This window comes from Bos indicus, chromosome 2 (assembly GCF_029378745.1).
Source record: "Bos indicus isolate NIAB-ARS_2022 breed Sahiwal x Tharparkar chromosome 2, NIAB-ARS_B.indTharparkar_mat_pri_1.0, whole genome shotgun sequence".
Taxonomy (NCBI): domain Eukaryota; kingdom Metazoa; phylum Chordata; class Mammalia; order Artiodactyla; family Bovidae; genus Bos; species Bos indicus.
Window position 1 is genome coordinate 85658084 of NC_091761.1, and position 27983 is coordinate 85686066.

General features: G+C 40.4%; 1 protein-coding gene across 14 annotated transcripts in view; it reads right to left on the minus strand.

Annotated features, from left to right (window-relative positions):
* The window catches only part of ANKRD44 (ankyrin repeat domain 44), a 320547-nt gene that overhangs the window by 180745 nt on the left and 111819 nt on the right, over positions 1-27983 (minus strand). For 6 of the 14 annotated variants that reach the window (XM_070769741.1, XM_070769764.1, XM_070769754.1 and 3 more), the window contains one exon: positions 13881-13964. In XM_070769741.1, coding sequence (XP_070625842.1) covers positions 13881-13964 — 84 coding nt within the window. Of the gene's footprint in view, positions 1-13880; positions 13982-14593; positions 14735-27983 lie in introns of all 14 variants that reach the window. The other 8 variants (XM_070769783.1, XM_070769730.1, XM_070769786.1 and 5 more) reach the window with 2 other exon arrangements.

Consider the following 27983-nt stretch of genomic DNA (forward strand, 5'->3'; position numbering starts at 1 on the left):
CCATGGAGTCACAGAGTCAGATATGACTTAGTGACTGACCACGAGCACAAAATGAATCATTATTCAAAATTGTGGGTGATAAATCTTCCTTAACTGTTACAATTATACCTACAATTATATCTGCAAAATGCTTTATAAATAAAGCTTTGTCCTCTAACAAGTCTGCTTTTAATAGGAGACTTGGAAGAGGATATTTGCATGTGTCCTAAAGAAATCCCAGGCATTGAAGTTAATATGTACCGATGCATGAAGTCAAGTTGTCATACGTTGCAAAAACAGACTTCCCTGACATTTATTATAGAATATTGTCAAAAGCCAAGAATTCTGAATATTACACTTTAGGGAAACTCAACATATTTGTTCTCAAGTTTTCTCTCCTTAAGAGAAAAACCACTAGAGCTTCTCTAATATGGGGGAACTATATATTGAAATATGTGGTTTATCTCTGAGGGAATTCTATTTGCTTTATTGAAATATGATGAACAAAAACTTAGATATTTGAAGTATGCAATGTGATGACTGATATACATATACATTATGAAAAGATTCCTTCATCAAGTTAACACATCTATCACCTCACATATTTACTTTTTAAAACAGATTCTACATGTAAGTGATTCCATGTGGTATCTGTCTTTCTAGTTTATTGCATTCAATGTCCTTCAGGTTCATCCATGTCGTTGCAAATGACAGAATTTCCTTCTTTTTTAAGGCTGAATGATTATTCCAATATTTGTATTCTAGAATATATAAAGATAAAAATCACAATTTCTTGAAAAAGATACTTTTATAATTAAATGTATTCAATAGCGAGTAAAATTAAGATTCTAAAAATACCATTAACAATAATTTTACCTTTACAAAGGTACAAATCTTACTGGTCCCCCTTTTTTTCAAATGTATAATTTGATACGTTTTTAATTTTTAACAGTGTGGTAAAACACACATAACAAAATTTACCATCTTACTTTTTACCCATTACTACGACTGATGCAGTTGTTACCACAGATCAGATTCAGAGAGTCCCTGACAAAAGGGACTTCTCCTCTTTAATAAAACAGCCATTATTACAAGGCTCTTGGCCAAGAATGGACCCACTGTGATGAAATCCTAGAAGGAATATTGTAGAAATATGAAATCTATGAAATAAATTTTTGTGGCATATAGCCACATAGATAAATCTTGAGCACATAATGTTGAACAAGAAAAAGCAAGTTACAGAGGCTATAAACAGCTTGCTTAGTTAAGGTATTTAAAGATACACAACACCATCTATTGTTTTGGCATCTATGTAACACACACGCATAAATTTAAAGGTATAAATAAAATCAGAGTATATAAACACAAACATTTAAACTTCAGGACAGTAGTCCCTGGGGAGAGAGATGGGGGAGGAGGGGTGATGGGTCAGGAAGCCTAAAGAAACGTCAGCTCTGTTCATCTGATCCTAGCTGATGTCAGATGAGGGTGATTCAGTGGGAACAAAGCCATGTCCCAGCTCCAACGGACCAGACATGCTAGTGGAGGGAAACAGACAGAAGACAAATAAATGCACTGAACACAGGAGGCAGTGAAAGCGCTAGCAAGAGAGGTTAGAGGCTGGTGGAGGGAGGCCGTTTTACAGAGGAAGTTTGGGGATGGTGTCTTCTCAGGTAAGGTGGTGCTAATGCAAAGACTCAAATGACGCGAGGAACATGTGTTTATATGGGGAAAGCTCTTCAGCTGTAAAATTCCATTTTGTTTCTCTAAGTAAATCAGGTAAAATGTTAATATTTCTTCCATTACAGTAGTGGGCTCATGGTTGTTTTCTGAATGTTCAAATATTTTCATAATAAAACAAGAAGATTAAAAAAAAGAAGAAAGCCCACCACCATCACTTCTTCGAAGATTAGGAGGAAGGATGTCAGACATCTCCAGATACTGTCCAAATGAAGTATCTTGAGCCTGTGACTGCAGATCTTATTTCCTTAGGGATCCTGCATACATTGGGGCCCCCTAAGAAACAGTAATAACCCCAGCACTGGACATGCTGCCTGGCCATTAGGTTATGCATGCTTGCCTGCTATTCCATCCACCTACCCATCCACCAACTGATCTAGCTATCCATCCACCCATCTATCTTTACCTCCCAAATAAAACATATGCCTGCTCAAACACCCTTATTTGAAAAGGAGAGGGCAGATGATAAAGAGACAATACAGCATATATGTTTTAAATAGAGGGAAAGGACATAAGATATAAATCAACATGAAGCACTGATGACAAAAGACAGGACCTCTGAGATCTGGCAAGGAAAACACAGTGTATGTATCTGCGAGCCACAGAGATCTACCATTTACATCATGCTCCAATGTCACCTTGCTCCCTCCCCTCTCCCAAAGAAAGGGAAGGTATCTTAGTGATGTTATGTTCCCACGTGCACAGAAAATCAGGGAGCAAGGGTGGAATCACAGCTGCATGGATACTCAAACTCTTTTTTTGGAGATAATGTGAACTGAATAAGAAAATGTGAGGAAGTACATGGGATGTCAGCTCTAATGCTACACCTCTAGCAGGTATTTAATCAATATTTGGTGAATGGATGAATGTATATGAGGTTGCCTTACAGTAATATTTTATAAATGATGTACTTTTTTGTACTCAGAGCATTTCCCAGGTCACAAAATTCTTTCAAAGGTCATGGTTAGCCCCAACATCTCTCTCTCATAATAAACAATTCTTTTTAGCCAACCATCTAATGAGGTTCTAGACAATACATAAGCCATTGTGTCCTTAGTGGAAGTGTCCTTGGGGTTGGGGGGTGGGATTCCCTTCTTCCACCTTTCTAAAGCTATCTGAATTGGGATGTGATGGCTGGATCTCAAGCAGACATTCTGGACAATGAGATAGAAGCCACCTACCAAGGATGGCAGCACAAAAAGAGACAAAGGCTGGATCTTACCATCACTGAGCACAGGCATACCTCATTTTATTGCACTTTGCTTTACTGCATTTTGCAGATACTGAGATTTGACTCTTTTTTTTTGCTTTGTTTTTTACAAATTGAAGGTTTGTGGCAACTTTGAGTTGAGCAAGTCTACCAGTACCTTTTTTCCAACTGCATTTGCCCACTTCATGTCTCTGTGTCACATTTTGGCAATTCTCACAATATTCTGAAGTTTGCCATTATTTTTCTACGTGTAATGGTGATCTGTGATCAGTGACCTTTGATGTTACTATTGCAAAATGATTATGACTCACTGAAGGCTCAGAAGATGGTTACCTGTTTTTTAGCAATAAAGTATTAAGGTATGCTGGGTGGCTCAGACCTTAAGGTATTACTGGTGGCTCAGACCAGTAAAGCATTTGCCTGCAATACAGGAGACCAGGGTTCAATCCCTGGGTCTGGAAGATCCCCTGGAGAAGGGAATGGCTACACCATCCCCTGGAGAAGAGAATTCCATGGACAGAGGAGCCTGGTGGGCTATAGTCCACAGCATTATAAAGAGTTGGACATGACTGAGCAACTATCACAGTACATTATTAAGGTATGTACATTGCTTTTTAGACATAATGCTATTGCACACTTTACAGACCACAGTGCAATGTAAACATAAGTTTTATATGTACTGAGAATCAAAAATTTCATGTGACTTGCTTTACTGCGATACTCTCATTATTGTAGTGGTAGGAAACCAAACCCGCAATATCTCTGAGTTATGCCTGTACTACGCTAGTCTTGGGTAGCCTACCTCTGAACTTGTACATTGGAAATAAACAAACTTCTATTTTATTCAAAATCACTACATTTTAGTTTTACTAAATGTAAAACTTTTATTTTACTTTTTTAAATTTACTTTTATTTACTACAAGTTACCATTTTCCTTTTATCGGTTTTCTAATGCAGCCAAATCTAATAACATACCAACCAAAATCTGATAAGAAGTTTGTTATCAAACTCACTTAATAGATAAGGAACTGAGCCCAGAGTGGATTAACTGGCTCAACAACACACAGAACCCAAGACTTCTGCCTCAAACCTGAACCCAGTACTCTTTTCCCTAACCATAGTTGCATTTTAGTGTGGCTGATAGGGATTCATCATTGTTATGCTTAGTTGCTCAGTCATATCCAACTCTTTGCAATCCCATGGACTGTAGCCCCACCAGGCTCCTCTGTCCATGGGATTTCCCAAGCAAGAATACTGGAGTGGGTTGCCATTTCCTTCTCCAGGGGGATCTTCCCAAAGTGAAAGTTAAGTCGCTCAGTCGTGTCTGACTCTTTGCGACCTCATGGACTGTAGCCTACCAGGCTCCTCTGTCCATGGGATTTTCCAGGCAATAGTACTAGAGTGGATTGCCATTTCCTTTTGCAGGGGATCTTCCTGACCCAGGGATCGAACCTGGGTCTCCTGCATTCTAGACAGACAGTTTACCATCTGAGCCACCAGGGAAGTCCCAGGCTCCTCTGTCCATGGGATTTTCCAGGCAATAGTACTGGAGTGGATTGCCATTTCCTTCTCCAGGGGATCTTCCCAAACCAGGGATCAAACTGGTGTCTCCTGTGTTGCAGGCAGATTCTTTACCACTGAGCCACTGGGGAAGCCCCTTGATATGGATTATGTACCAATAAATAAGGGGCTTCTCTGCTGGCTCAGATGGTAAAGAATCCGCCTGCAATGCAAGTGACCTGGGTTTGATCTCTGGGTTGGGAAGATCCCCTGGAGAAGGGAACGGCTACCTACTCCAGTATTCTTGCCTGGAGAATTCCATGAATAGAGGAGCCTGGCAGGATACGGTGCATGGGATCACAAAGAGTCCGACATGACTGAGTGATTTTCACTTCACCAATAAATAAAGTATATCAAGCAGAAACATACAAAACAGTTTGTTGTGAAGGTGTTATATCAAAAATTCTGATTAGGTGCATATGGGAGGTAGGAAAGCCCGGAAGGAGCTTAGGAAGCGGGCTAAAGGAGAAGGTATACTGTACTGCACTCAGGATGACTTCAGAAAGTAACAGCAACAAATCCACAACTGCCCTAGACTGACTGCCGTGAACAACCGTTCAAGCAGGAAGTTGGCAACTGACTTGATTACAACCACCTATGCACCTCCTGGGGAAAAATCCCATCTATCTCCCAGGCTTCTGTCCTAATTACATAATATACATTTAAGCTCTTTGCATTTCTTCTTTTAAAATCAGTTATATAATATTATGTCTATAAAACTACAATTGGAAAGTCCTCTGGCTATAATAATTATATAGTCAGTTAACATTTGAAACCAAAAGGAATATACCCTTGGTAAAAATAAGGGCTGGCACAGTGAATTCATCTAAAATATATGTTATACCCTTTTAATTTGAGCATATCTTTTAAGAATAATCTGAATATATGGTTCTCTCTGCTCAATTCATTTTAAATGAGTTATCTCTTTTCAACAAAGCTTTAAAATTTTATGATTATAACTACATTCTCATTATAAAAGAAATTAGAAAATAAAGAAGCCCAAAAGTACCTTGAAACTTTCACTGTTTATTCTAACTGAAACTACAAAAATTATTTTTCTGTATCTTATGATATGAAATGTTCCTAAATATAACTAAAAAGACATGAAATTATATGGTATTGCCATCTAGAAGTACTACACAAAAAAGATCTTAATAACCCAGATAACCATGATGGTGTGATCACTCATCTAGAGACAGACATCTTAGAGTGCAAAGTCAAGTGGCTCTTAGGAAGAATCACTACGAACAAAGCTAGTGGAGGCAATGGAATTCCAGCTGATCTAGTTCATATCCTAAAAGATGATGCTATTGAAGTACTGCACTCAGTATGCCAGGAAAACTCAGCATTGGCCACACGGCTGGAAATCGTCAGTTCTCATTCCAATCCCAAAGCAAGACAGTGCCAAACGATGTACAAACTACTGCATAACTGTGTTCATTTCACATGCTAGTAAGGATATGCTCAAAATCCTCCAAGCTAGGCTTCAACAGTACATGAACTGAAAACTTCCAGATGTACAAGCTGGTTTTAGAAAAGGCAGAGGAACCAGAGATCAAATTGCCAACATTTGTTGGATCATACAGAAAGTAAGGGAATTCCAGAAAAACATCTACCTGTCCTACCTGCCTCCTGAGAAACCTGTATGCAGGTCAGGAAGCAACAGTTAGAACCAAACATGGAGCAACGGACTGGTTCCAAATCAGGAAAGAAGTACATCAAGGCTGTATATTGTCACCCTGCTTATTTAACTTCTATGCAGAGTACATCATGTGAAACGCTGGGCTGGATGAAGCACAAGCTGGAATCAAGACTGCTGGGAGAAAAATGAATAACCTGAGACATGCAGATGACACCACCCTTATGGCAGAAAGCGAAGAGGAACTAAAGAGCCTCTTGATGAAAGAGGAGAGTGAAAAAGCTGGCTTAAACCTCAACATTGAGAAAACTAAGATGATGGCATCCAATTCAATCACTTCATGGAAAATAGATGGGGTAAAAGTGGAAGCAGTTGGGAGATTTTATTTTCTTGGGCTCCAAAATCACCTTGGACAGTGACTGCAGCCATGTAATTAAAAGATGCTTGCTCCTTGGAAGGAAAGCTATGACAAACCTAGACAGCATATTAAAAAGCAGAGACATTACTTTGCCGACAGAGTTCATATAGTCAAAGCTATGGTTTTTCCAGTAGTCATGTACAGATGTTAGAGTTGGACCATAAACAAGGCTGAGTGCTGAAGAATTGATGCTTTTGAATTGCGGTGCTGGAGAAGACTCTTGAGAGTCTCTTGGACTGCAAGGAGATCAAATCAGTCAATCCTAAAGGAAATCAACCCTGAATATTCATTGGAAGGACTGATGCTGAAGTTGAAGCTCCAATCCTTTGGCCACCTGATGTGAAGAGCCGAATCATTACAAACGACCCAGATGCTGGGAAAGAATGAGGGCAGCAGGAGAAGGACGCACTGAGCGTCCCCCAGAGGACAATTAAGAATGATGCTAACCAGACCTGCCTTCACACATCGTAAAGGGCTGGGAAGGCACATCACTGCAGCCTGCTCAGAGCCCTCTGGAGTTCATGAATCATTCTCTACAGGACATAGGTCATGGCTTCCAAACCACAGCCCCACATCCTGGGCAGTGGTCCAACAAGGAGCGGAGAATGTGACAGTACTGCCAGGCGGATGCTGAGAGGTGAGCACCTACCCTCAGGACAAAAACACCCGTCCCAGAGCTGTGAAGGGGCCTGCAGTCTATCCACTGGCCAGGGAGCCAGAAGTGCTGTCCACACTTGCAGAACACGGGTCACTGCTCTCCCCAGAACCCTGGGTCGTCTGCTTCAGGACTCTGCTTTGGATTTCCAGATCAGGTGGCCAGAGAAACCTTAACTTCTAAATATTTGCTGATCCACAGTTAGCAAAATGGTGGCCTGCAAGCTGGATTTGGCCCACAGATGTGTTTTCTTTGGCCTAAAAGATGTTGGATCATTTTTTTGGAATAAGCATTGAACAATTTAGAGATTTCCTGTACTTTCTCTTAGAAACTTAAGTCTGGGCCACACCGAGCCTGTATTCTTGTGCAGAAACATTCAGTGAGAGCTGAGCGGGTCATCACCCCCAGTGACAGTATGCCTCCTGACTCCCAGCGGTTGCCTGTAGCCTCCTTACTCCCAGCGGTTCCTGATTTAGGTCTAATTTAGAGGGTCTGTAAAGCTAACAAAATAACTCAGGTCTTTATCTCCATATAAAATTCCTTATTTAAAAAAGAGAAAAAAAATCAAGATATATGTAGGTGAAGGAAAATACACCAAAGTCTAGAAGCTTAAAAGCCTGTGTTATTATATAGTTTGTATTTGTCATGTTTTCATGACATGATAGAAAGAAGCTGAGAGAAGTTTAAAAAGGCTGTTAAATTTATCACTCAAAATTCTTTAGGTAGAGTCAGATTACATCCTTCTGGATGGATTCAAAAAATTATTCTATTTTTAAAAGAAACAGTGCACATGTCCAGTTATAAAGTAAATAGGTCATGGGGATGTAATGTACAGCATAGTAACCTTAGTTAAAAATACTGTACTGCACATTTGAAAGTTGCTAAGAAAGTCTATCTTGAAAGTTCTAATCATAAGAAAAAATGTTTTTGTACTATGTATGGTATTTTTTTTTTTGTAGGTATGGTAACACACATGAGAACAAGTTACAAATTTACTATTGACAATTTGTCTCATTTATCGGAAAAAACCCTCTCATCAGATAAAAATAATACAGTTTCTTTTTTTCTCACTTAGATCTTGAGATTGGCAGGTCACCATCCCCTGAATTAATGCCCATAGTCAAGATTCACAGCTTTAATGCTTCCTCCACTTTTTTCACTATAAGTACTTTGCAAACATAATGCTAGCTTTCATGTCAAGATGTATTCTAATAGATGCACTCATCATCCCTTCCTACCCTGGAAGTGAAGACAGTAAGCAAAATGAACCAATATATTGGTTTGGCCAAAACGTTTGTTCAGGGTTTTGTAAGATCTTACAGAAAAACCTAAATGAACTTTTTGGCCAACCCAATACCTGGGCCAGATCCTATTATGGCAAATGATAAACATTAATTGCTTGGCAAACTCATTTATTATTTGTATAAAGTAGATGCATTAAAATAATCAACCCAGGGACAACCCAACCATAAAAAGGCATTTTTAAAACTATTATAACAAAATAAAATTGAATATGCACTGGCAATTAGTTGATACTAAGGAACTATTGCAAATTTTATTCAGTATGACAAAGATTTTGTATGTGTGTGTATTCATATGTTACTGCTAGTTTTAAAAAGAAATAAACTCCATGGGTTTGCTATCATGTGGGACTTACAAATCTTAGAATTGTAGTCTTTCACAGTTTTAAGAGACTGTAAACATCACCTAGTCCAGGCATGGAAAGAAGATTTTAATTTACAGGCCAATTTAAATTTCACAGTGCTGTCCCAAGAAGAAATGCGAGTCTGTAAGGCTGAGTGGGGGAAAAAGGTCATGAACCATTAGCAATACTGGCCAAGGACACAAAACAGGAAAGTGAGGCCATGTATGTTACTACTACTGGTCACCTCTAGAATCTCTAGTCTAATGGTCTTTCAAAGAGTTTATTATTTGTTAAGTCAACTCATTACATCTTTAGACAGCTCTATGAAGTTCTTTCTTTTATTTTGGCCTGAAATCTTATTTTCTGCAGCTTACAATGATGTGACATATAAGAAGAGCTCCAGTTTAATTTGACAGTGCTTGAACTATTTCAGATATTTCTCTCATCTTTCCCAAGGCTAAAACATCACCATTCCTCACTGGGCATGGTTCCCTCCCTGTCTTTACCACTTGCCATTGACAAGCCCCAGTTCGTCTCTGTCGTTATTTCAGTGTGGTATGCAGTAAATGGTCTGCTGATGCCATGTTGTCATAGCATTATCCCAAAAATGTCTTTATTGAGTTCAAGTTTTGGTTTTCAGAATCTCTACATTCATTTAGACTTCAGATACTCTACTTCAATTTAACCAGTTGGATAAAAGCTTCTAAATCTTTCTATTATCAGCCACATATGGGTCAACTTTAATGGATCTCTCAGAACATATAACTGTCTTCCCACATTTCCAGGCTCTGGCATGCCAGCAACCAGGGAAACCACAGAGAGACTCAGATGACCCTTCCCGATTGTTCTGTGGCTCCTCAAATCCATCTATGAATTTTCAATCTTAGGAAGAGAACTTTTAATCTTACAACTGAGAATGGAGGGCCACTAACTAAGCCAGAACTATCTGGCCACCACTGTTCTTGTTGAAAAATAGGTAGGCTTCCCTGGTGGCTCAGTGGTAAAGAATTAGCCTTCCAATGCAAGAGACATGGGTTTGACCCATGATTCAAGAAGATACCACATGCCACGAAACAACCAAGCCTGTGAGCTGTAACTGTTGAGCCTGTGCCCTGGAGCCCGTGCTATGCAACAAGAGAAGCTACTGCAATGAGAAACGTGCACACCAAAACCAGTGAGTAGCCCCTGCAGCAATGAAGACCCAGCACAGCCAAAAGTAAAAAATAAATAAATTTTTAAAAATTAAAATAGGCAACCACAAATTGGCTCAACATAAGTAATAAAGCAGGTTTAGTCATTCACTCAACATGTGTTGCAAGGACTGAACTGGGCCACTGAGCAAATGAGAATGAGTGACATAGCAGTCATGTCATCAAACACAGTTTCTCAAAAGTAAAACACAGACATAAATAACTCAAGTAAAGTGATCAGTGAGGTACAAAGAGCTAAGGGATTTGGGAGGTGGAAGAGAAGGCAGCAGAAAGGAAGTTGAAAATTAGGCCAACTTAACAGAGGAAGGCGGAGAAAGCAATGGCACCCCACTCCAGTTCTTTTGCCTGGAAAATCCCATGGACGGAGGAGCCTGCTAGGCTGCAGTCCATGGGGTCGCTAGAGTCGGACACGACTGAGCGACTTCACTTTCACTTTTCTCTTTCATGCACTGGAGAAGGAAATGGCAACCCACTCCAGTATTCTTGCCTGGAGAATCCCAGGGACAGGTGAGCCTGGTGGGCTGCTGTCTATGGGGTTGCACAGAGTCAGACACGACTGAAGCGACTTAGCAGCAACAGAGGAAGGATCAATAGCAGGCCTGAAAGGACAGGTGGGATCAGAACACTGGAGAAGTGAGAAAAGAAAAAATACCAGGTTGAGTAATGCCGTTTGGTTGATGCATACTGCTACTGGGAAATAAAGTCTGGAAAAACACAAAGAGGCAAAGCTGAATGAGACTCTTCTATCAGGATCAGTCAATCAAAGTGTATTTATACCAAAGAACAGGCAACCCATCAAAAGATACAGAAAGATGAAGATAAAAGAAAGCAAAAAAGTCAGAGCCTAGAGCAGAAAAGAAAAATTAAGTGACTAAATAGGGATAAAGAGAGAAAAGCAAAGGATGAGAAGAGAAGACAAAAACTGTCTTCTCGCTAGCAAGAGGTGCTTCCCTGATTTACTTCCCCTCCTTGACAATGACATGTCTGGGAGAAGCCGCTCTTCTATCCTAAAATGAATCTTTGGGTTTAGATTTCAAATCCAGATTTATCTTCCATCTCCCTATGCCCTTTGTTAACGATCACTTCCCCTAAACTGTCTAATCCACCTCCAGCAGTCACTGTGACTGATTCCGAAGGAATGCCGCCCAAGGAAAACCATTGAAGAGGACAGCTCAGTGTCTGCAACATGCCTGATAACAGAGTAGAGGAGCAAATGATCTTTATACTCCCCTGAGGAAGGGAAAGGGGGATGTGAAGAGGGAGGCTCTAAGAGGTATGAGCGGAGGAAAGTCTGTGGACCCAGAAGAGCCACACGATCAACCTAAGAACTCAGGCTCCTCTTAGGCTTGTTTATTCACTCATTTAACCACTCATTCATTCATTCATTCCTCTCTCTTTATCCCACCCTTCTCTGCTGTCACATCCAACAGCTGCCACACATCTAACAGCAACTACAACACACTTTCCACAGCAGCCTCAGTTCATACCTCACTTCATTAGCCCCTCATGATTAACATAGGCCCCTAAATAGTATCCCAGATTTTCCATTTCAGAAATACAATATGGTATGATTTCTCACTTGTTGCCTTCTCTGCCACGTTGTAAGCTCACGAGGGAAAGAGCTATCTTTTTAACTGCTGTATCCTCAGGACCTTACACAGGATCCAAACTCAGTAATTAACTGTCAAATTAACAACACACTACACAGACGACTAAGGGGTATCATTTAAATTACCTAAAATTCTCTAAAACCAGAAATTGGTGTAGCCAAGACAGCAACTTGTTCACCAAAGTCACTGTTCTCTGACACTTTGGGGACACAGTTACACTAACTTCCCAACCTCTTCTGTAGTTAGCCATGGCATGGGATGAGTTCCGGGCAGTGGGATGTGAGTAGACGTGATTATGCCACTGCCGAGCTGTCCCATAAAATCCTCCCAGGCTTTGCTGCCACATTCTTTTTTTCCCTTCTTGTTGGGCTGTTGACACACCCCTTGAATGACCTTAGAAGCTACATGCTGATACCTGGGACTCTATGCAGAAAAGAGCCACCCCTCTAATCTGCTCATAAGAGAACTAAACATATCTTATGTTTGAGCCATCTGTGTGTTACAGCAGTTAACCTCCTCTAATGTTTACCAGCTAGCAGCTGTTTGTCACTTTCCTAAGGAGAAATTAAAGGTTTTCAGAGGACAGTACACTCCTTCTTGGTACACAGGACTCACAAAAGTCCTGCTTGTTGATGATTATCAGGGAAGATAGTAACCTTGCTTTGGGCTGGCCTGGGTGTGGCCCACAACACAGAACAGGCTAGATGAATTCTGGTGATGTCAGAACATAGATGATCAACTTACTTGCCTTGCCTCCTCTCAGAAGTATATGGCCCCATCGGCCCTAGACAAATGCCCAGTTGCCTTCTCAAGTAGTCTGGCCCTGACCTCATCTGTGCTTACCTGGCAAAAATGTCACAGCACACTGCTCTGCTGCTGTCAGTGCCAGCTGGGGAGAAACTGCCAAGAGCTTTTTCAAAAAGCCACAGCAACCTACATTGCCACAGAGCAATGGGTGGCAGTGATGACTCGCCTTCTGAATAAAACATGTGGCTGAGCGGACAGAGATGCAACCTCAGACAGAATGCATTTCCCGGTGGCAAAGCTCTTCTTGCACCGTAGATGTGTCTGAGTCTGTTGTTTCTCCTGAACACTTGGGACTTCAAAGAGAACTCCTCTCCCTGACAGACTGGAGCATGTAGGTAATTGCATTACATTAAGAGAATTAGTAGCATGTACTATACATAATTGCTTGTTCAATCTAGGTCTAGGAAACTATTAAAAGGATAAATTATTGACTAACTCTTTTCACTTTTCCTCATTGCAGGTTTATGTCAAGAACTTCCAGATTCAGTGGTTCTTAATCTTTAGGGGATCATGAACCCTTTTAAGAGTTTGATGAAATGCCTTGACCCTTTCATTAAACAAAACGTCCAAAAATGCACGCACATATTATGTATGATTTCAGGGTACACACAGGACGCCAAGTTCATCCACTCATCCCAGGTTCATGGACCCTCTAGTGCAGAGGGCAGCAAATTTTCCCTCCAAAGGGCCAGAGAGTAAATATTTCGGGCAGGCCACATACTGTCTCTGTCACAGGTACTCAACTCTGCTCCTGCAGTAGGAAAGCTGTCCTTCCCATGTTCCAAACAAACTTAATGTGTAGATATCAAAATGTGAATTTCATACAATTTTCCTAAGTCACAAAATACTCTTTTTTTTTTTTCATTCTTTTTTCAGCCATTTAAAAAATAAAAACTATTCTTAGCCACTAGCTTGTACAAAACCAGGTGACAAACCATAGTTTGTCAGCTCCTGCTTGTAAGCCATGGGTTCTCTAGAACAAAGTTTCTAACTCTATTTTCACTAGCTTCTAACTGCAAGTTCACATTTCTTCACATTATGAATGCAGGCAGCAAACCTTAGTGTTGGCAGAAATCATAGGCACATTCACGCCACGTTAGAGTGGTGGCAGGTAACACAAAATATTGATCAGGCTCATCATTATTTTTAAATTATGGCCATTATTAGATCTCCTACTGTATCTTGCCATTTATATGTGCTGATAAACACATATATTATTATATGAAAATTTTGATTCAATATAGTTCAAAATAATTGATTTCCATTTGAATCTTATATATTTTATTTAGAGCATTTCAAAACAGAATTCTGAGAAGTGGGCCAGGGCTTTCACCAGACATCAAAAAGGTCCATGGCACAGAAAAGGTGAAGAGGGTCTGGGCAGGCAAAGCCAGAGCATCTCCTACCAGAGCATTCACATCTTCTGTTTTGTGGATGAGCATGCGTATCTCCTCTGGATCACCGCTGAAGATTGCTTGGACCAGTGGTGGCTGTAAACACAGGAGAACTGGAATTAGAACCATACTTAAATCATTGGATTGCACTCAGATGCAGATGGCTAGAAGATCTATTCCCCCAAAGTTTATTCAACAGTTATCAATTGGCAGACAAAGATGAATATGGCTCGGGTCCACCCTTGCTCAAAGTGCAGTAGGGGAGTTATTTGCATCAAGAAATAACTATAATACGATTTGAAAGCCATGACAGACAGTCACATCTAATCTAGGGCTATGAGTGTAACACAAAAATCACCACTAGCTGAAAATGTCCTTGGATGGTCCTTAAATTACCTATCAAGAATACTACCAAATCTGTGTTTTTGTGCATAGGGTCCCCTGCCATTCCCCAGCTTCTCACTAGACAATGCTCCCTGGACCTTTTAAACAATTCTGTTCCTAGAGGATGTTAGTGGCCATGTTTCTGGCCTCCTGAACGCTTGCTTTTTTGTCAAAGTTTGGAAAAGCCTTTAAAGCATTCCTCCAACACTTCCCAAAGCTTAGCCAATGAGCACTGAGTGTTTTAGAGGTGATTACCTTCCCATCTATTCAAAGTAAGTGGTATAACGGTGGAGTGGGGAGGAAGAAGGGAGGCATTACTGAACATGTATCATTGAACTCACCTAGATTAAACAAGCCCAGCACGTGGTAGAAGGATTTATAAACTTGATGGAAAGCCAGCTGAAAGAAAAACTGGCTCTGCTTGGGTGGTAGAGTGAGAAGAGTGTCCAGAAAAGCTTCATGGAAGGCACCTTCATGAATGCCTGTGAGTTTGCAAAGAGAAGAAGGATATGGTGGCCAGGGAATCAGAATGTGGAAAGGTGTGGATATGCTAAGAGCCTGATATGTTAGAAATGCTGTCATCAACCTGGTGACCAGGGTGTGGGAGAAAAGAGCAAAAGGGGTGGGCTCTGGGGTTGGTGCTGGGCTCCCCCACCTGGTGAAGGATCCGGTTGAAAGCCAGTTCTGCCACCTGCCAGTTACACGTTGAGCCCATTTGCTATGTGTAATCTGGGGCCAAACATGATCTTTGTTGTCCAACCCATCAAAGGGTTGGTTTTAGGAACAACTGAGATAACATATGAGAAAACCTTCTATAACCCCACATGCTGTATGCTAATTCGCTTCAGTCATGTCTGACTCTTTGCGACTCCATGGACTGTAGCTCACCAGGCTCCTCTGTTTATGGGATTCTCTAGGGAAGAATACTGGAGTGGGTAGCCATACCCTCCTCCAGGGGATCTTCCTGATTCAGGGAAGGAATCCAGGTCTTTTATGTCTCCTGCATTGGCAGGTGGGTTCTTTACCACTAGCACCACATGGGAAGCCATACAACCCTATCCAAATAACAGATGTTTTCACTAAGAAATGTTTATGATGTCAATATGGAGTATTTGACAATTTTTTTTTCAAAGTTTAAAACCTTGGTAATAACACACATGCACACACAACACACATATATTTACTTATAAGTTTTGGAAATACTTTAGTCCTAGCAGGCAATTGGACGGTGGCAGTTTCCCAAACTTGTCTGATCGTAAGTATCGCCTAAGATGCTTACTAAAACAATATTCCCAGAACCCTTCCCTGCAGATTCTGGGGTGGGATCAGAAAACCCAGACTTCTAATAATCACCCACTTACTTATCGGGAACTGTGAGCACTGACCTAAAGTGACATGGTTAGAATTATCTGCCTCAATCTCTATGCAATCTATATGAAATTCTAAGTCCTGACTTTCCCTACAAACTTTCTTTTCTATTTTTTACCTTCCTGTTGCCTTTCTTACATGTTTTGATGATGTTCCTTGTTATTTTAGGGGACCAATGTAAGTATTGTCAGTAGAACATGGTAAGATTACTTAAGGAAACATTATATTTAAAAAAATGTTAGGGACTTCCCTGGTGGCCCAGTGGTTAAGACTTTGTGCTCCCAATACAGGGGACACAGGTTCAATCCCTGGTCAGGAAACTAAGATATCTCATGATGCAGGGCGTAGCAAAAAATATATATATATTAAATTGCAGATAAGTATTACCACCTGTCAGGAATTTGTCCACAGTTTTCCCTCTGCCATCAAAGTGTCCAACAAGTAGACAGATGTATATCTTTTTTTGGTCCCAAATACTCTCTTAATCCTACCTTCTTGCCAAGGTGTCTGATTCAAAGATAGTTTCTCAAATTACCAACAATTAAGTAGCAGGAAAGAAGTCTTGAAAAGAATGCAAGTTTGAGCAGTTGGTGGGAGCAGACACTCTGCCCAAGATAATAAGTTCCTTCCCTACACTTGCTGACTACCTGCCACGTCTCCAGATACCCTGCCTCATGGCAAGGACCATATTACAAGTAAAACAGACAGTCATATAAAGTCAGGATTTCAACAAAAATATCTGACTCTGGTATATCTACTTCATAATTCTCTATCTGCTGTGCCTATTGCCAAATGCTTGTGCATATTTTTCTGCCTTTTTGAACCTTAAGAGAAAGCAAATACCAAACCCCAATAACCCAGGGATGACAAGCAGAGGCAGATGAGATTTTAGTGTTGAGTCAACAGTGATCAATCAACAGTTGAGAAGTTAAGATTCTGAGAAACAAACCCACCCCAGTTTAATGCACCACTGGTTAGTCACTTTAAGGAAACACAGCTAGATAAGCAAAGCTTCTCTTCACTCTTGAGTGAAAGAATGCACGCAGATATTCAGTCCTCACACCACTCAAGAAAGGCAAGGGTTCCAAGCTATGGCTGGAATGTACCCAAGGACAGCCACCCTGCAAAGCTGCCAGACAAGGATGCCAGCACAGCCCTCAGCAGGGAGTGGCATGTAGAGCTTTCCCAACACCTCCAGGCCCAGTCCCTGAGACCCACTGGAAGGTTATCATCAATGCAGAGAATTCCCAGCAGAGAATGGTATGCATACTTCCTCAATGCCTCCCAGTCTCGCTCTGCTAAAAGATGCTTTCGGGAGTATTGTCAATGCTCAAAATTCCTAGCATCCATTGGAAAGAAGCTGACAATTGTAACTCTTTCAGTCACATGTATACATGAATAAACCCACATATACATGGCTACATTTTGCCCATGTATGTACTCATCTGCATCTACATTCACGTCTGTATACACAGAGATACATGCTGATTGACACACAAATCCCTCCCACTCCCTGTGGAATAGAAAAGTGCTGGTTCTCCAAAGTCTTGCTAACCGGACATTTCTGCCCCAGCTGGGCTGTGTGGCCACTGTGACATCATTGTTTTCACAACTGTGAATCCAGGCACTATGAGATCCAAATCAGAACTTCAGACACATGCTTTGCCATGTGTTTGCATGGATGAAGTTCTTAAACTAAATTTCTATAACTCTTGAGCTAGTGGTACTTCTCTAAAAAAACCCACAAAAAACAGTACAGGCATTTCTTTTTTTCTCTACACTTCCGAATAAAACACACCCATATAACACTTTGACATTCCCTTTTGTTGGGATTTTAATTGGATCCTGCTGTTTTATGTTTCCCTAGCATATTAAAAAGCAGAGACATTACTTTGCCAACTAAGGTCTGTCTAGTCAAGGATATGGTTTTTCCAATGGTCATGTACTGATGTGAGAGTTGGACTGTGAAGAAAGCTGAGCGCTGAAGAATTGATGCTTTTGAACTGTGGTGTTGGAGAAGACTCTTGGGAGTCCCTTGGACTGCAACGAGGTCCAACTAGTCCATCCTAAAGGAGATCAGTCCTGGGTGTTCATTGGAAGGACTGATGCTAAAGCTGAAACTCCAGTACTTTGGCCACCTCATGCGAAGAGTTGACTCACTGGAAAAGATCCTGATGCTGGGAGGGATTGGGGGCAAGAGGAGAAGGGGACGACAGAGGATGAGATGGCTGGATGGCATCACCGACTCAATGGACATGAGTTTGAGTGAACTCTGGGAGTTGATGATGGACAGGCAGGCCTGGCGTGCTTCGATTCATGGAGTCGCAAAGAGTCGGACACAACTGAGTGACTGAACTGAACTGAGGCAAACACTTGCCCCGAGAATAAATATTTGGGAAAAGATATATCTAAATACTGTCTCTATTACATGATTTTAAGAAAGACGGAATATTCTAATTACAGTACTCTTGTTCATAAATACCAAGTACTTATACTCTGTTGACTATTTATTTGGAAATCACTGTATCTTTTGCCTTGACCTTGATAGGGCCTTCCATGCAGAAGAACAGAGTCCCAAGCCTTGGCATGAACAACAATTTTTTTTAGAAGTTTCACCCATTTCAATGCTAGTATATACAAAATACAAGTCCTTTGTGTGCAAATTTGAATAAATACATTTTTAACAAGGGTCAGAGTTGTGAAAACAAATAGTGGCAGGAAAAAGAGAGAGATTCTGATGCCATGAAACCACTGGTTATCAATCCCTAAAGAAATTTAAATTCTTAAAAAGAGATATGCAGCTTCAGTTACCAGAATTGTTTTAGCATGTTTAGCAGCTGTAGACTGGAAATTATTTCCATGTGCTGTGGATACTGGCACAGTCCCTCATGTAGATTCAGAAGGATGCTCCCTGGGCTTGCTTAACCAATGGCACAAGTAGGGGCCAATATTCAGATGGTACCTATCCTTGTCTTTCAATACCACCAACTACCAGCATTCTATTGGTAGAAGAGTGAACTGGTAGGGCTGTTCACACTTGCCAGAAGTGTGAACAGCTGCCTTCTAGACGTGACTGTCTGCCAGCCTGATGACATTTGACCCCTGTAAGACAGAAGAGTAGAGCAGAAACCTCTTGAATTTGGCAACCATTATGAACAATGTGGCCATTGCTGACATTAGGAAGTGAAAATCTATCCGCAAAAAGCCACTTTCACTTTCACTACCCACATCCCCTATCAGCCCACCCACTACAGTATTTTTCTATTTTATTCTCAGTCTTTGAGAATAAATGAGGAAAATATCCAATTCCCAAATACAAGATGCTAAATCAAATAAATGTACTGACAACAGTATTCTCAAACTGTGGAGTAGAGTAACAATTCCACTAGGGGGAGCAAGAAGGTAATTTGTTACCTGGGAGGTAAGAGTAAATATTCAAGTTGTGTGATTAAGGTAGCTGGTAAGTAAGTGAAGTCGCTCAGTCGTGTCCGACTCTTTGCGACCCCATGGACTGTAGCCCACCAGGCTTCTCTGTCCATGGGATTCTGCAGGCAAGAATCCTGGAGTGGGTTGCTGGAGGATCAACTTTATTCAAGACATGAAAGGATTCAAGCTTCTGGGAGAATTCTTAGTAATAAGTAAACACAACCTGTATTACACCCCAAAACAAAAATTTTTTAAACTTTCCTATTGACCCCAAGGGTCCAGGTTTTTAGGAAGAATAAAGCTATTTAAAACTCAGGTGTTAAAGAATTATTTTCTTCACGTACAAAATCCAATTATTTCCTCAACTGCACTTTTTAAAAGTGCTGCTAGTGGTATCAGATATGCCTCTGGCTTAGGAATAAAGTTCAACTATGAGGAAAGCACAGGTGGTTTAAAGGATCCACTCAGTCCTGCCTAGCAAGGACAGATCCCCATCGGTTAGCACCCTCCAAAATCTTCTATTGAAACTAACAATTTGATTTTAGCTAAAACCACTGTATAGTGCATTTCACTTTGTCAGAGCTGCATATTCTTTTCTAATATGTTGGCTTTGGAAGATAAGCAGTGACAGAGGCTGTCGCTGAGCATCTGAAAATATAGCCCATGGTAGGAAGTCCAAGAAGATGCTCCAGCATTACATTCCAAGTTGTTGGTGTGCTGTTTGACTTTTTCTGATTAGACTGAATAAGTAAAGATTCCAAGTCTAAATGAAAACATCTTGCATTCTAATCAGGAGTGAGTTTTGGGAATCAATCAATAGCCAAGAGGGAAAAATGATATTCCTAAACATCTGTCCACACTTAAGTATTCTGAGTACAGTATGTCATTAAAGCAGGATGGGATCATGTTATTAGTAGCTAATAGCTGATAGAGCAATACTCTGACCATGTGAAACCATCAACTTATATGAACATGCTGAAACACTTCATTAGGTAACAACTGGTTTTTGTGTGAGGCAGTGCTTGCATTTTTACAAAAGGATAATAAAAATTTGCTCGAGTCACAAGATTTAATGGACAAAACTTGTTAGCTCTATTCATGTGGGTCCTGCGGGCTGTGTGATCTGCTGACAGAGTGCCATTGAGTGCTTCCTGAATATAGATCACTCCTTACTTGGGAAGAAGTTCACTCCATCATAGAAAGACAATGATGATCGTAAAAGCAGAATCTGTTTCCCTTGAGAATTGTACAAAATATACAGTTATGAATCCTCATAAACATTTTTAATGCAAGACTACATGACTGAAAATGTCTCCTACAAACTATGCCACAAAGTGTCCATAATATTTCCCATTTTTTTTCTTTTCCTTTTATTTTTTTTACTTTACAATATTGCATTGCTTTTGCCATACATCAACATGCATCCACCACGGGTGTACACGTGTTCCCCATCCTGAACCCCCCTCCCACCTCCCTCCCCATACCATCCCTCTGGGTCATCCCAGTGCACCAGCCCCAAGCTTTCCAATTTTTTATTAAAAACAGAAAAAAGCATAAAACTCAAAGTATCAGTAGTACTCTATTGTAGAGATTTATTAACTTTACACTTGTGAAAGAAGAACTACAGTTAATCAGAAAATGGAAAAATTAATTTATCCAACCTTTTCCAAAATGATTATGACACGTAGGCATTGACTATGATATAATTATTCAAGGACCAGTTATTCAGTTTCTGGAACATTCATTTCCTTTGCATCACCTTCCTTTCCTGAGACTCTCCTTAAAGAGAGATCTCTCTGCTCTTTAAGAGTGCTTATTAGCACCTTCACCAGGAGTGCTGGCCAGAGGAAAAATGAAACCCAAGTGTCAAATTTTCTACTAGATACTTACAAAAGGTTAGGTAAAAGGAAATGATGAAACAACAGTAACTGTAAGCTTGCAATCTGGAAGCAATGTTGATTTTTATGGACCTGAGATCTCTTTCTTCTACCACAGGAGGGAGACCCATGTATGGATTCAGAGAGACTTTGGGTTAAATCTCAGCCATGGTTTCCTCATCTATAAAACAGGGTCATGTGATGACCCTGTTTTATAGATGAGGAAACCACAAGCAAGGCTCCAACAGTACGTGAACCAAGAACTTCCAGATGTTCAAGCTGGATTCAGAAAAGGTAGAGGAACAAGAGATCAAATTGCCAACATCCGCTGGATCATAGAAAAAGCAAAAGAGTTTCAGAAAAACATCCATTTCTGCTTCATGGACTATGCCAAAGCCTTCCACGTGTGGATCACAACAAACTGTGGGAAATTCTTAAAGAGATGGGAATACCAGACCACCTTACCTGCCTCCTGAGGAATCTGTATGCAGGCCCAGAAGCAACAGTTAGAACTGGACATGGAACAACAGACTGGTTCCAAATAGGTAAAAGAGTACATCAAGGCTGTATATTGTCACCCTGCTTATTTAACTTCTATGCAGAGTACGTCATGAGAAACGCTGGGCTGGATGAAACACAAGCTGGAATCAAGGTTGCTGCAAGAAATATCAATAACCTCAGATAGGCAGATGACACCACCCTTATGGCAGAAAGTGAAGAACAACTAAAGAGCCTCTTGATGAAAGTGAACGAGGACAGTGAAAAAGCTGGCTTAAAACTCAACATTCAGAAAACTAAGATCATGGTATCTGGTCCCATCACTTCATGGCAAATAGATGGGGAAACAGTAGAAAGAGTGACACACTTAATTTTTTGGGGCTCCAAAATCACTGCAGATGGCGACTGCAGCCATGAAATTAAAAGATGCTTGCTCCTTGGAAGGAAATCTATGACCAACCTAGATGCATATTAAAAAGCAGAGACATTGCTTTGTTGACAAAGGTCCATCTAGTCAAAGCTATGGTTTTTCCAGTAGTCATGTATTAGTGTTAAGAGTTGAACCATAAAGAAAGCTGAACACCAAAGAATTGATGCTTTTAAACTGTGTTGTTGGAGAAGACTCTTGAGAGTCCCTTGGACTGCAAGGAGATCCAACCAGTCCATTCTGAAGGAAATCAGTCCTGAATATGCATTGGAAGGACTGACGCTGAAGTTGAAGCTCCAATCCTTTGGCCATCTGATGAGAAGAACCAACACTGGAAAAGACCCTGATGCTAGGAAAGACTGAAGGCAGGAGGAGAAGGGGTTGACGAAGGATAAGATGGTTGCATGGCGTCACCGACTGGATGGACGTGAGTTTGAGCAAGCTCCAAGAGTTGGTGATGGACAAGGCAAGCCTGGTGAGCTACAAGCCCATGGGTTGTAAAGAGTCGGACATGACTGAGAGACTGAACTGAACTGGGCCATTTTATAAGATACATTTAAGAAATGACATAACATATGCCATATCTCCTGTACAAGGCCAATGCTCAATAAAAAATAGTGATTAGTGTTGATTTTTGAGGTAATAAGCTCAAAAGCTTTCACAGACAAGTGTATGGGATTCAGGGAGATTTCCTTAAAAATTACAGAACAAATAAGTCAAGTTAGGATTATAACCCACTCAACACCACCAGTAAAGCAGAAGGACCCTTCATACTGGGGAAAAAAGTGTTTATTTACAGGAAAGGGAGAAAGAATCACACTGAGTCTCATTTGGCCTTTGTTATCCTGGGAAACCTCAAAAATGCTGCACAGACTCACTGTACTCAGAGGTCTAATCTATAAAACCAAAATAACAGCGACTCACCTGAACAATACATCATCTCTCTTGATTCATCCAGCTGTGCCCCATATTTATGTCTTCTGGATGGGACATGAAACTTTACTGTTTAAGGTTATTATAAACAAACATGGTTTCACTTTCCTTTATATTTTCCTGATGGTCATAAAGGAGATTAATTCCCTGTTTGGAGCTGTGAGGGGGGTCAAGTGATTTGACTGTTAGTGGCAAAGTTGAGACTAGAATTTAGTTTTCCAGATTCTCTCAGTTCAGTACTTTCTCTCTCACATGTCATATTAATACAATAAATATAAAGTAAATATATTATATATAAGACTTCCCTGGTGGCTCAGATGGTAAAGCATCTGCCTACAACGCGGGAGACCCGGGTTTGATCCCTAGGTAGGGAAGAGCCCCTGGAGAAGGAAATGGCAACCCACTCCAGTACTCTTGCCTGGAAAATCCCGTGGACGGAGGAGCGTGGTAGGCTACAGCAAAGAGTCGGACACAACTGAGCGACTTCACTTTCACTTTCCCAAAAATAGTTGGAATAATCCTCCCACTCATTAGCAGGGTTTTGGCTGGGTTCGAGTCCCAGCCATGAGGGTTGCAGTCCCAATCTGAGCTAAATGGTTTCATGTCTGGTGGTGAAAGTAAAGTCCAATGATATAAGAACCAGTAATTCACCCTCAATTTCAATGAACTTTCTATGGAGAAATTTACAACTTTATAACTCACTAAGGGAAAATATTATCATTTCTATTCTCTCTATATATGTATATATACACCATATAATGACTATATATGTGTATATATTTCTAGATACAGTACTCCTAACACAATGACTAACAATGAAACAATCTTGCCAAAAGTTAGAAAACAAATAGGAACAATCTCAAACCTGGGGAGGGCACTCTCTGTGAACTGAATTCTCAGAAAGAATGAGAAGGGAGGTGTAAGCTAGATTTTGAATGAGACTGTGAAGACTGTGGAGAGTACATCTTTCATGTTGGAGAACAGTAGACAGTGGGGTTAGAAAAAGCAACAGAGTGGAGGGAGCACAATGCCAACAGAAAGAGTTTTAACCTAATCTTCTGAGTAAACAGGAACTGAAGGTCTTGAGCAAGAAAACGGCACAGTCTTTGCAGTTAACCTGGCCACACTGTGGGTGGGCGTTCAAGGAGAAGAAGGCGTTAAGAGAACCCAGTTAGAACACTATCACGGCAATCCAGGCATCCCAGGAGAGAACTTTCCCATCTCCATGTATCTTGGGCTCCCCAGTTACAGCTTACAGGGACAGATTCTGTTTTCACTTCTTTGATGTTGCTCTATTCCTGGATGCAAATTTGGCTCCGCATCTTGGCAATTTTCCTCTCTTCTTTATATATAGCCCAAATCTCCTGTCCCCAACACACTACTGCTTCCAGGTGAAATCGAGGTTACTCCCTTTAGTTCCTGGAACACTTCCATCTCCACCCCAACAGAACCTCCATGGAAATAAGTTCTGTTTTGTCAGACTTGTCACTTGAGCACTGAATTTAAATCACAGCATTTCAAAAATAGGCCACAACCATAAAGAGAAAAGCAAAGCAAAACAACACAGACATACTTTGCCAAATGCCATATTTGTATTGGGATCTGCTGCCAATTACCCACATCTTTCTTCACTCTGTCTAGTTTGAAATGGCTTGAGATCAAATCTCAACTTGAGCTAAGTTAATTAAACAGTGTTCAGGAGTTAACATTTAAAGAAAGTTATTTTAAGCAAGAGCACAATAGATCCAAGAGGTTAGCGTATGCAGCATATTTAAACCAACGTAATTTTAGTGAAACAGAAAGAACAACAATATACTTCTACAACAGTTTCCTGTTTTGAGAAATTTTTATAGAGGTTTTATTTCCTATCTTAGTTTTGTTCACATTCTTTGTATAACTGTATCTTATAGCATATTGAATTTATGTGGTTTTAAATACAACCAGTGATTTTAAAATGTTAATCACTGAAATGAAAGCCATTTTAGTGACCTTTGTGGAGGAAAAACATATATATGGCCAGAAGATGATTTTCTAGGGTAATAAGTGTATTCAGTGTAATTTCTTTGTTCAGATACAGAAGGTGGTTCTCAGTTTTAGGATGCATTGTAAAGCATAACGATTTTACTAATATTTGATATATACATTTCTTATCATAATAAGGACAGTGATAAAATAGTATTATTAAAGAAAAAATATGACAGAACATAAATTACAGTAATATTCTCTTGTGATCTAGAGTAATTATAACTTGAGAATTACTGGCAATTGGAATCTAAATAAACCAATTCAATCATCCTTTAAAAAACAAAATCAATGTGGAGAAATAAAAGGCATTCAGCAGGAAGGTGGCAATTTCTTGTTATATTTGGAGGAGGGTAGAATGACCACATTATGAGATATAATGAATTAACTCAATCACATAAAGTTATTCAACTCAATCACATAAAGTTATTCATGGCTCAGGCAAATTCCAAGTTGGGTTTGTCTAATTTGTTAGAACCTGAATTCTCTCAAAAGTCACCTTTTGCCCAGTTAAGTCTTTCCAAAGTCCAGGGGAATTTCCTTTTAAACCTCTCCTTCCTTTCTGTAGTTCCTTTTCTTGGAATTCCACAGAATTCCTTGGAAAGGAAGACAGCAGTAAAACTCTCACTACTTCTCCACAGAGAACCAGATGGGAGATTATGGAGATGTGCAAAATGGAGTCACCTTCCTAGCCTTGGCTGTTCAAATCTAGGGCAGTGCATTGACCTGGACCTCCACTAGTCTCTGCCTGAGGTGCTTGGAGGGTCCCCTGCTGCCCACAAAACCAGGAAGGTTACAAGGAATGCAAATCAAATAGGGACCCTGTCAGGGTAGTCTTCCAGGAAGCATATTTCCACTTCCCCATCCGATGTCATAGCAAGGGCATTCCATGACAGATATCCAATGGAAATGATAAGACAGCAGGAAGAAAAGAGTCCAAGATACTGGAAAACATTAGATAATATAAAATGGGAACTTTCGCAAAAACGAAGAGTCATATCATATTTCCTTGCTGGGATACTAACTCTGTTCATATTTCCTTTATTTCTCTGCACAGCACCCCACCAACAAGAAATGAATGAAATGATTTTTAAAAATTAATCTGGTACATCAGATAACAATTACATTCAATTCAACAAAGATTGATTAAACGTTAAGAAATTTACCAAGGGTAACAAATTCTGACACTGAGATACACCAGTTTCTTCCTTGATGAAATTACCAAGGTGGAAAGGGAAGAATACAACTTGAATGTAAGGTAGATACCATAGGAGAAGTACATGAAGAAGGGGGAGATGTCGCATTTGGCTTCCTGAAAGATGTGGCCTTTGAAATAAAGGTTGGAAAGGATTTAAACAGGTAGAGATGGATGAAATGGGGAGGGAGTGCTCCTACCTCAGAACATGAGCAGAAGACTAAACGCACACAGGGAACAGGTTTACGTAGCTGGAGCCTGAGAGACAGGAGGGAAACTGAGAAGTACACTGGGACCCTATCCAAGAAGGTTCTGAACACCAGGTCTAGAGATCTGGACTCTCTTCTTTACAGCTGGGGAGTCATATATGTTTTTTGAGCAGGGGAATTATCTAAGAGTTGTGCTTTAAAACAATCACTCTGGAAATGGATTTGTATGATAAAGTGGAAGAAAAGACCAGAGAGGTAAGTTAGGAGACCACAACAACAGGCTGGGCAATATGTCCTGGGGCTGGTGTCCTGACTCAGCTCTTTTACCTATCAGTCCCTAAAAACTATCTCCACCTTTAATGCAATAAGAGCTAGCCAGCTCCAGCATGGCGGTCTCCATTCAGAAAGACTCTCACCAACTTCCCAGGTGAAATGCAGGGCTCTGGAGCGGAGTTGCCCTGATCATCTGCAGAGGAGTAGCGGAAATTCTGTAGCATTCGCTTTCTTTACTTTTCTACTTGCGCAAGCATGTCCAGTTGCCTACTCTGTTCTCTTCAGCTCTGGGACAGGAAGTTCCTAGGGCTCTTGAGTCTGTTAGCATCCTGAATCTGAACAACGTGCTACTTCTCTCCCCTCTCTACCACAGAAACCAGAGCATCATGCTTTCGGTTTTGGTGCTACGTCTGTAATTTAGGTTTTGGTGAAAAAAGAACTTATCTTTATATCATAAGCTCAAAAAACAAAAATGAGAAAGACTCAAGTATAATGCTGTCTTTATTTCCTAGTTCTAAAATTTAGTCAGAATAAAATTCATTTTTTTTTCAATCATGCAAAGGGTAAAAAATAGAAGTATTACAAGAAAAGGACTTTCTAACACATTAAAACCTCTGTGCATTTGCTCTTTGTCTTATATTTGCTGGTATTTGATCTTAGTAGCTCTCTTGTTGCAGCAACACAAAGACAGAAGTAACAATCTAATGTGTATTCTTCCACATCTTTCCCCAAGTCCTTGCTGATATTATCAAAACATAGATACAGATATAGGATGCAACAGAGTTATCTCAAAGGTGGGATTTTACTGTTCCCGTATCTTCGTATTTACAAGAACAATAATACAGTGAGGACATCCCCCAAGTCACCAGCTATAGGATTAACTCATTTCTTTTCATAGCTATATAGCACTCCACAATACAGACAAATCACAATATATTCCATTATTCTCATAGCTGGGCACTCAGGTTGTTACTGGTTGGTGCCACAACCAACAGCCTCAGGGTATCTATCCTGGCCAGTGCATTTCACAGAAAAGTGCTACCAGAGCCGAAAGCATTCTCCGAGGACCCACTAGAGTGCCTGAAGAGCTATGAATGGTGGTTCTTAACATGGTAAAGGAGGCAGGGACCAAACACAGCCCCAAGAAAAACAAATGCAAGAAGGCAAAGTGGTTATCTGAGGAGGCCTTACAAACAGCTGAGAAAAGAAGAAAAGTGAAAGGCAAAGGAGAAAGGGGATGCAGAGTTCCAAAGAATAGCAAGGAGAGGTAAGAAAGCCTTCTTAAGTGAACCATGCAAAGAAATAGAGGAAAACAGTGGAATAGGAAAGACAACAGATCTCTTTAAGAAAGTTGGAGATAACCAACGGAACATTTCATGCAATGATGGATACAATAAAGGACCGAAACAGCATGGACCTAACAGAAGCAGAACAGATTAAGAAGTGGCAAGAATACACAAAAGAACTATACAAATAATGTCTTAAGGACCTGGATAACCACAA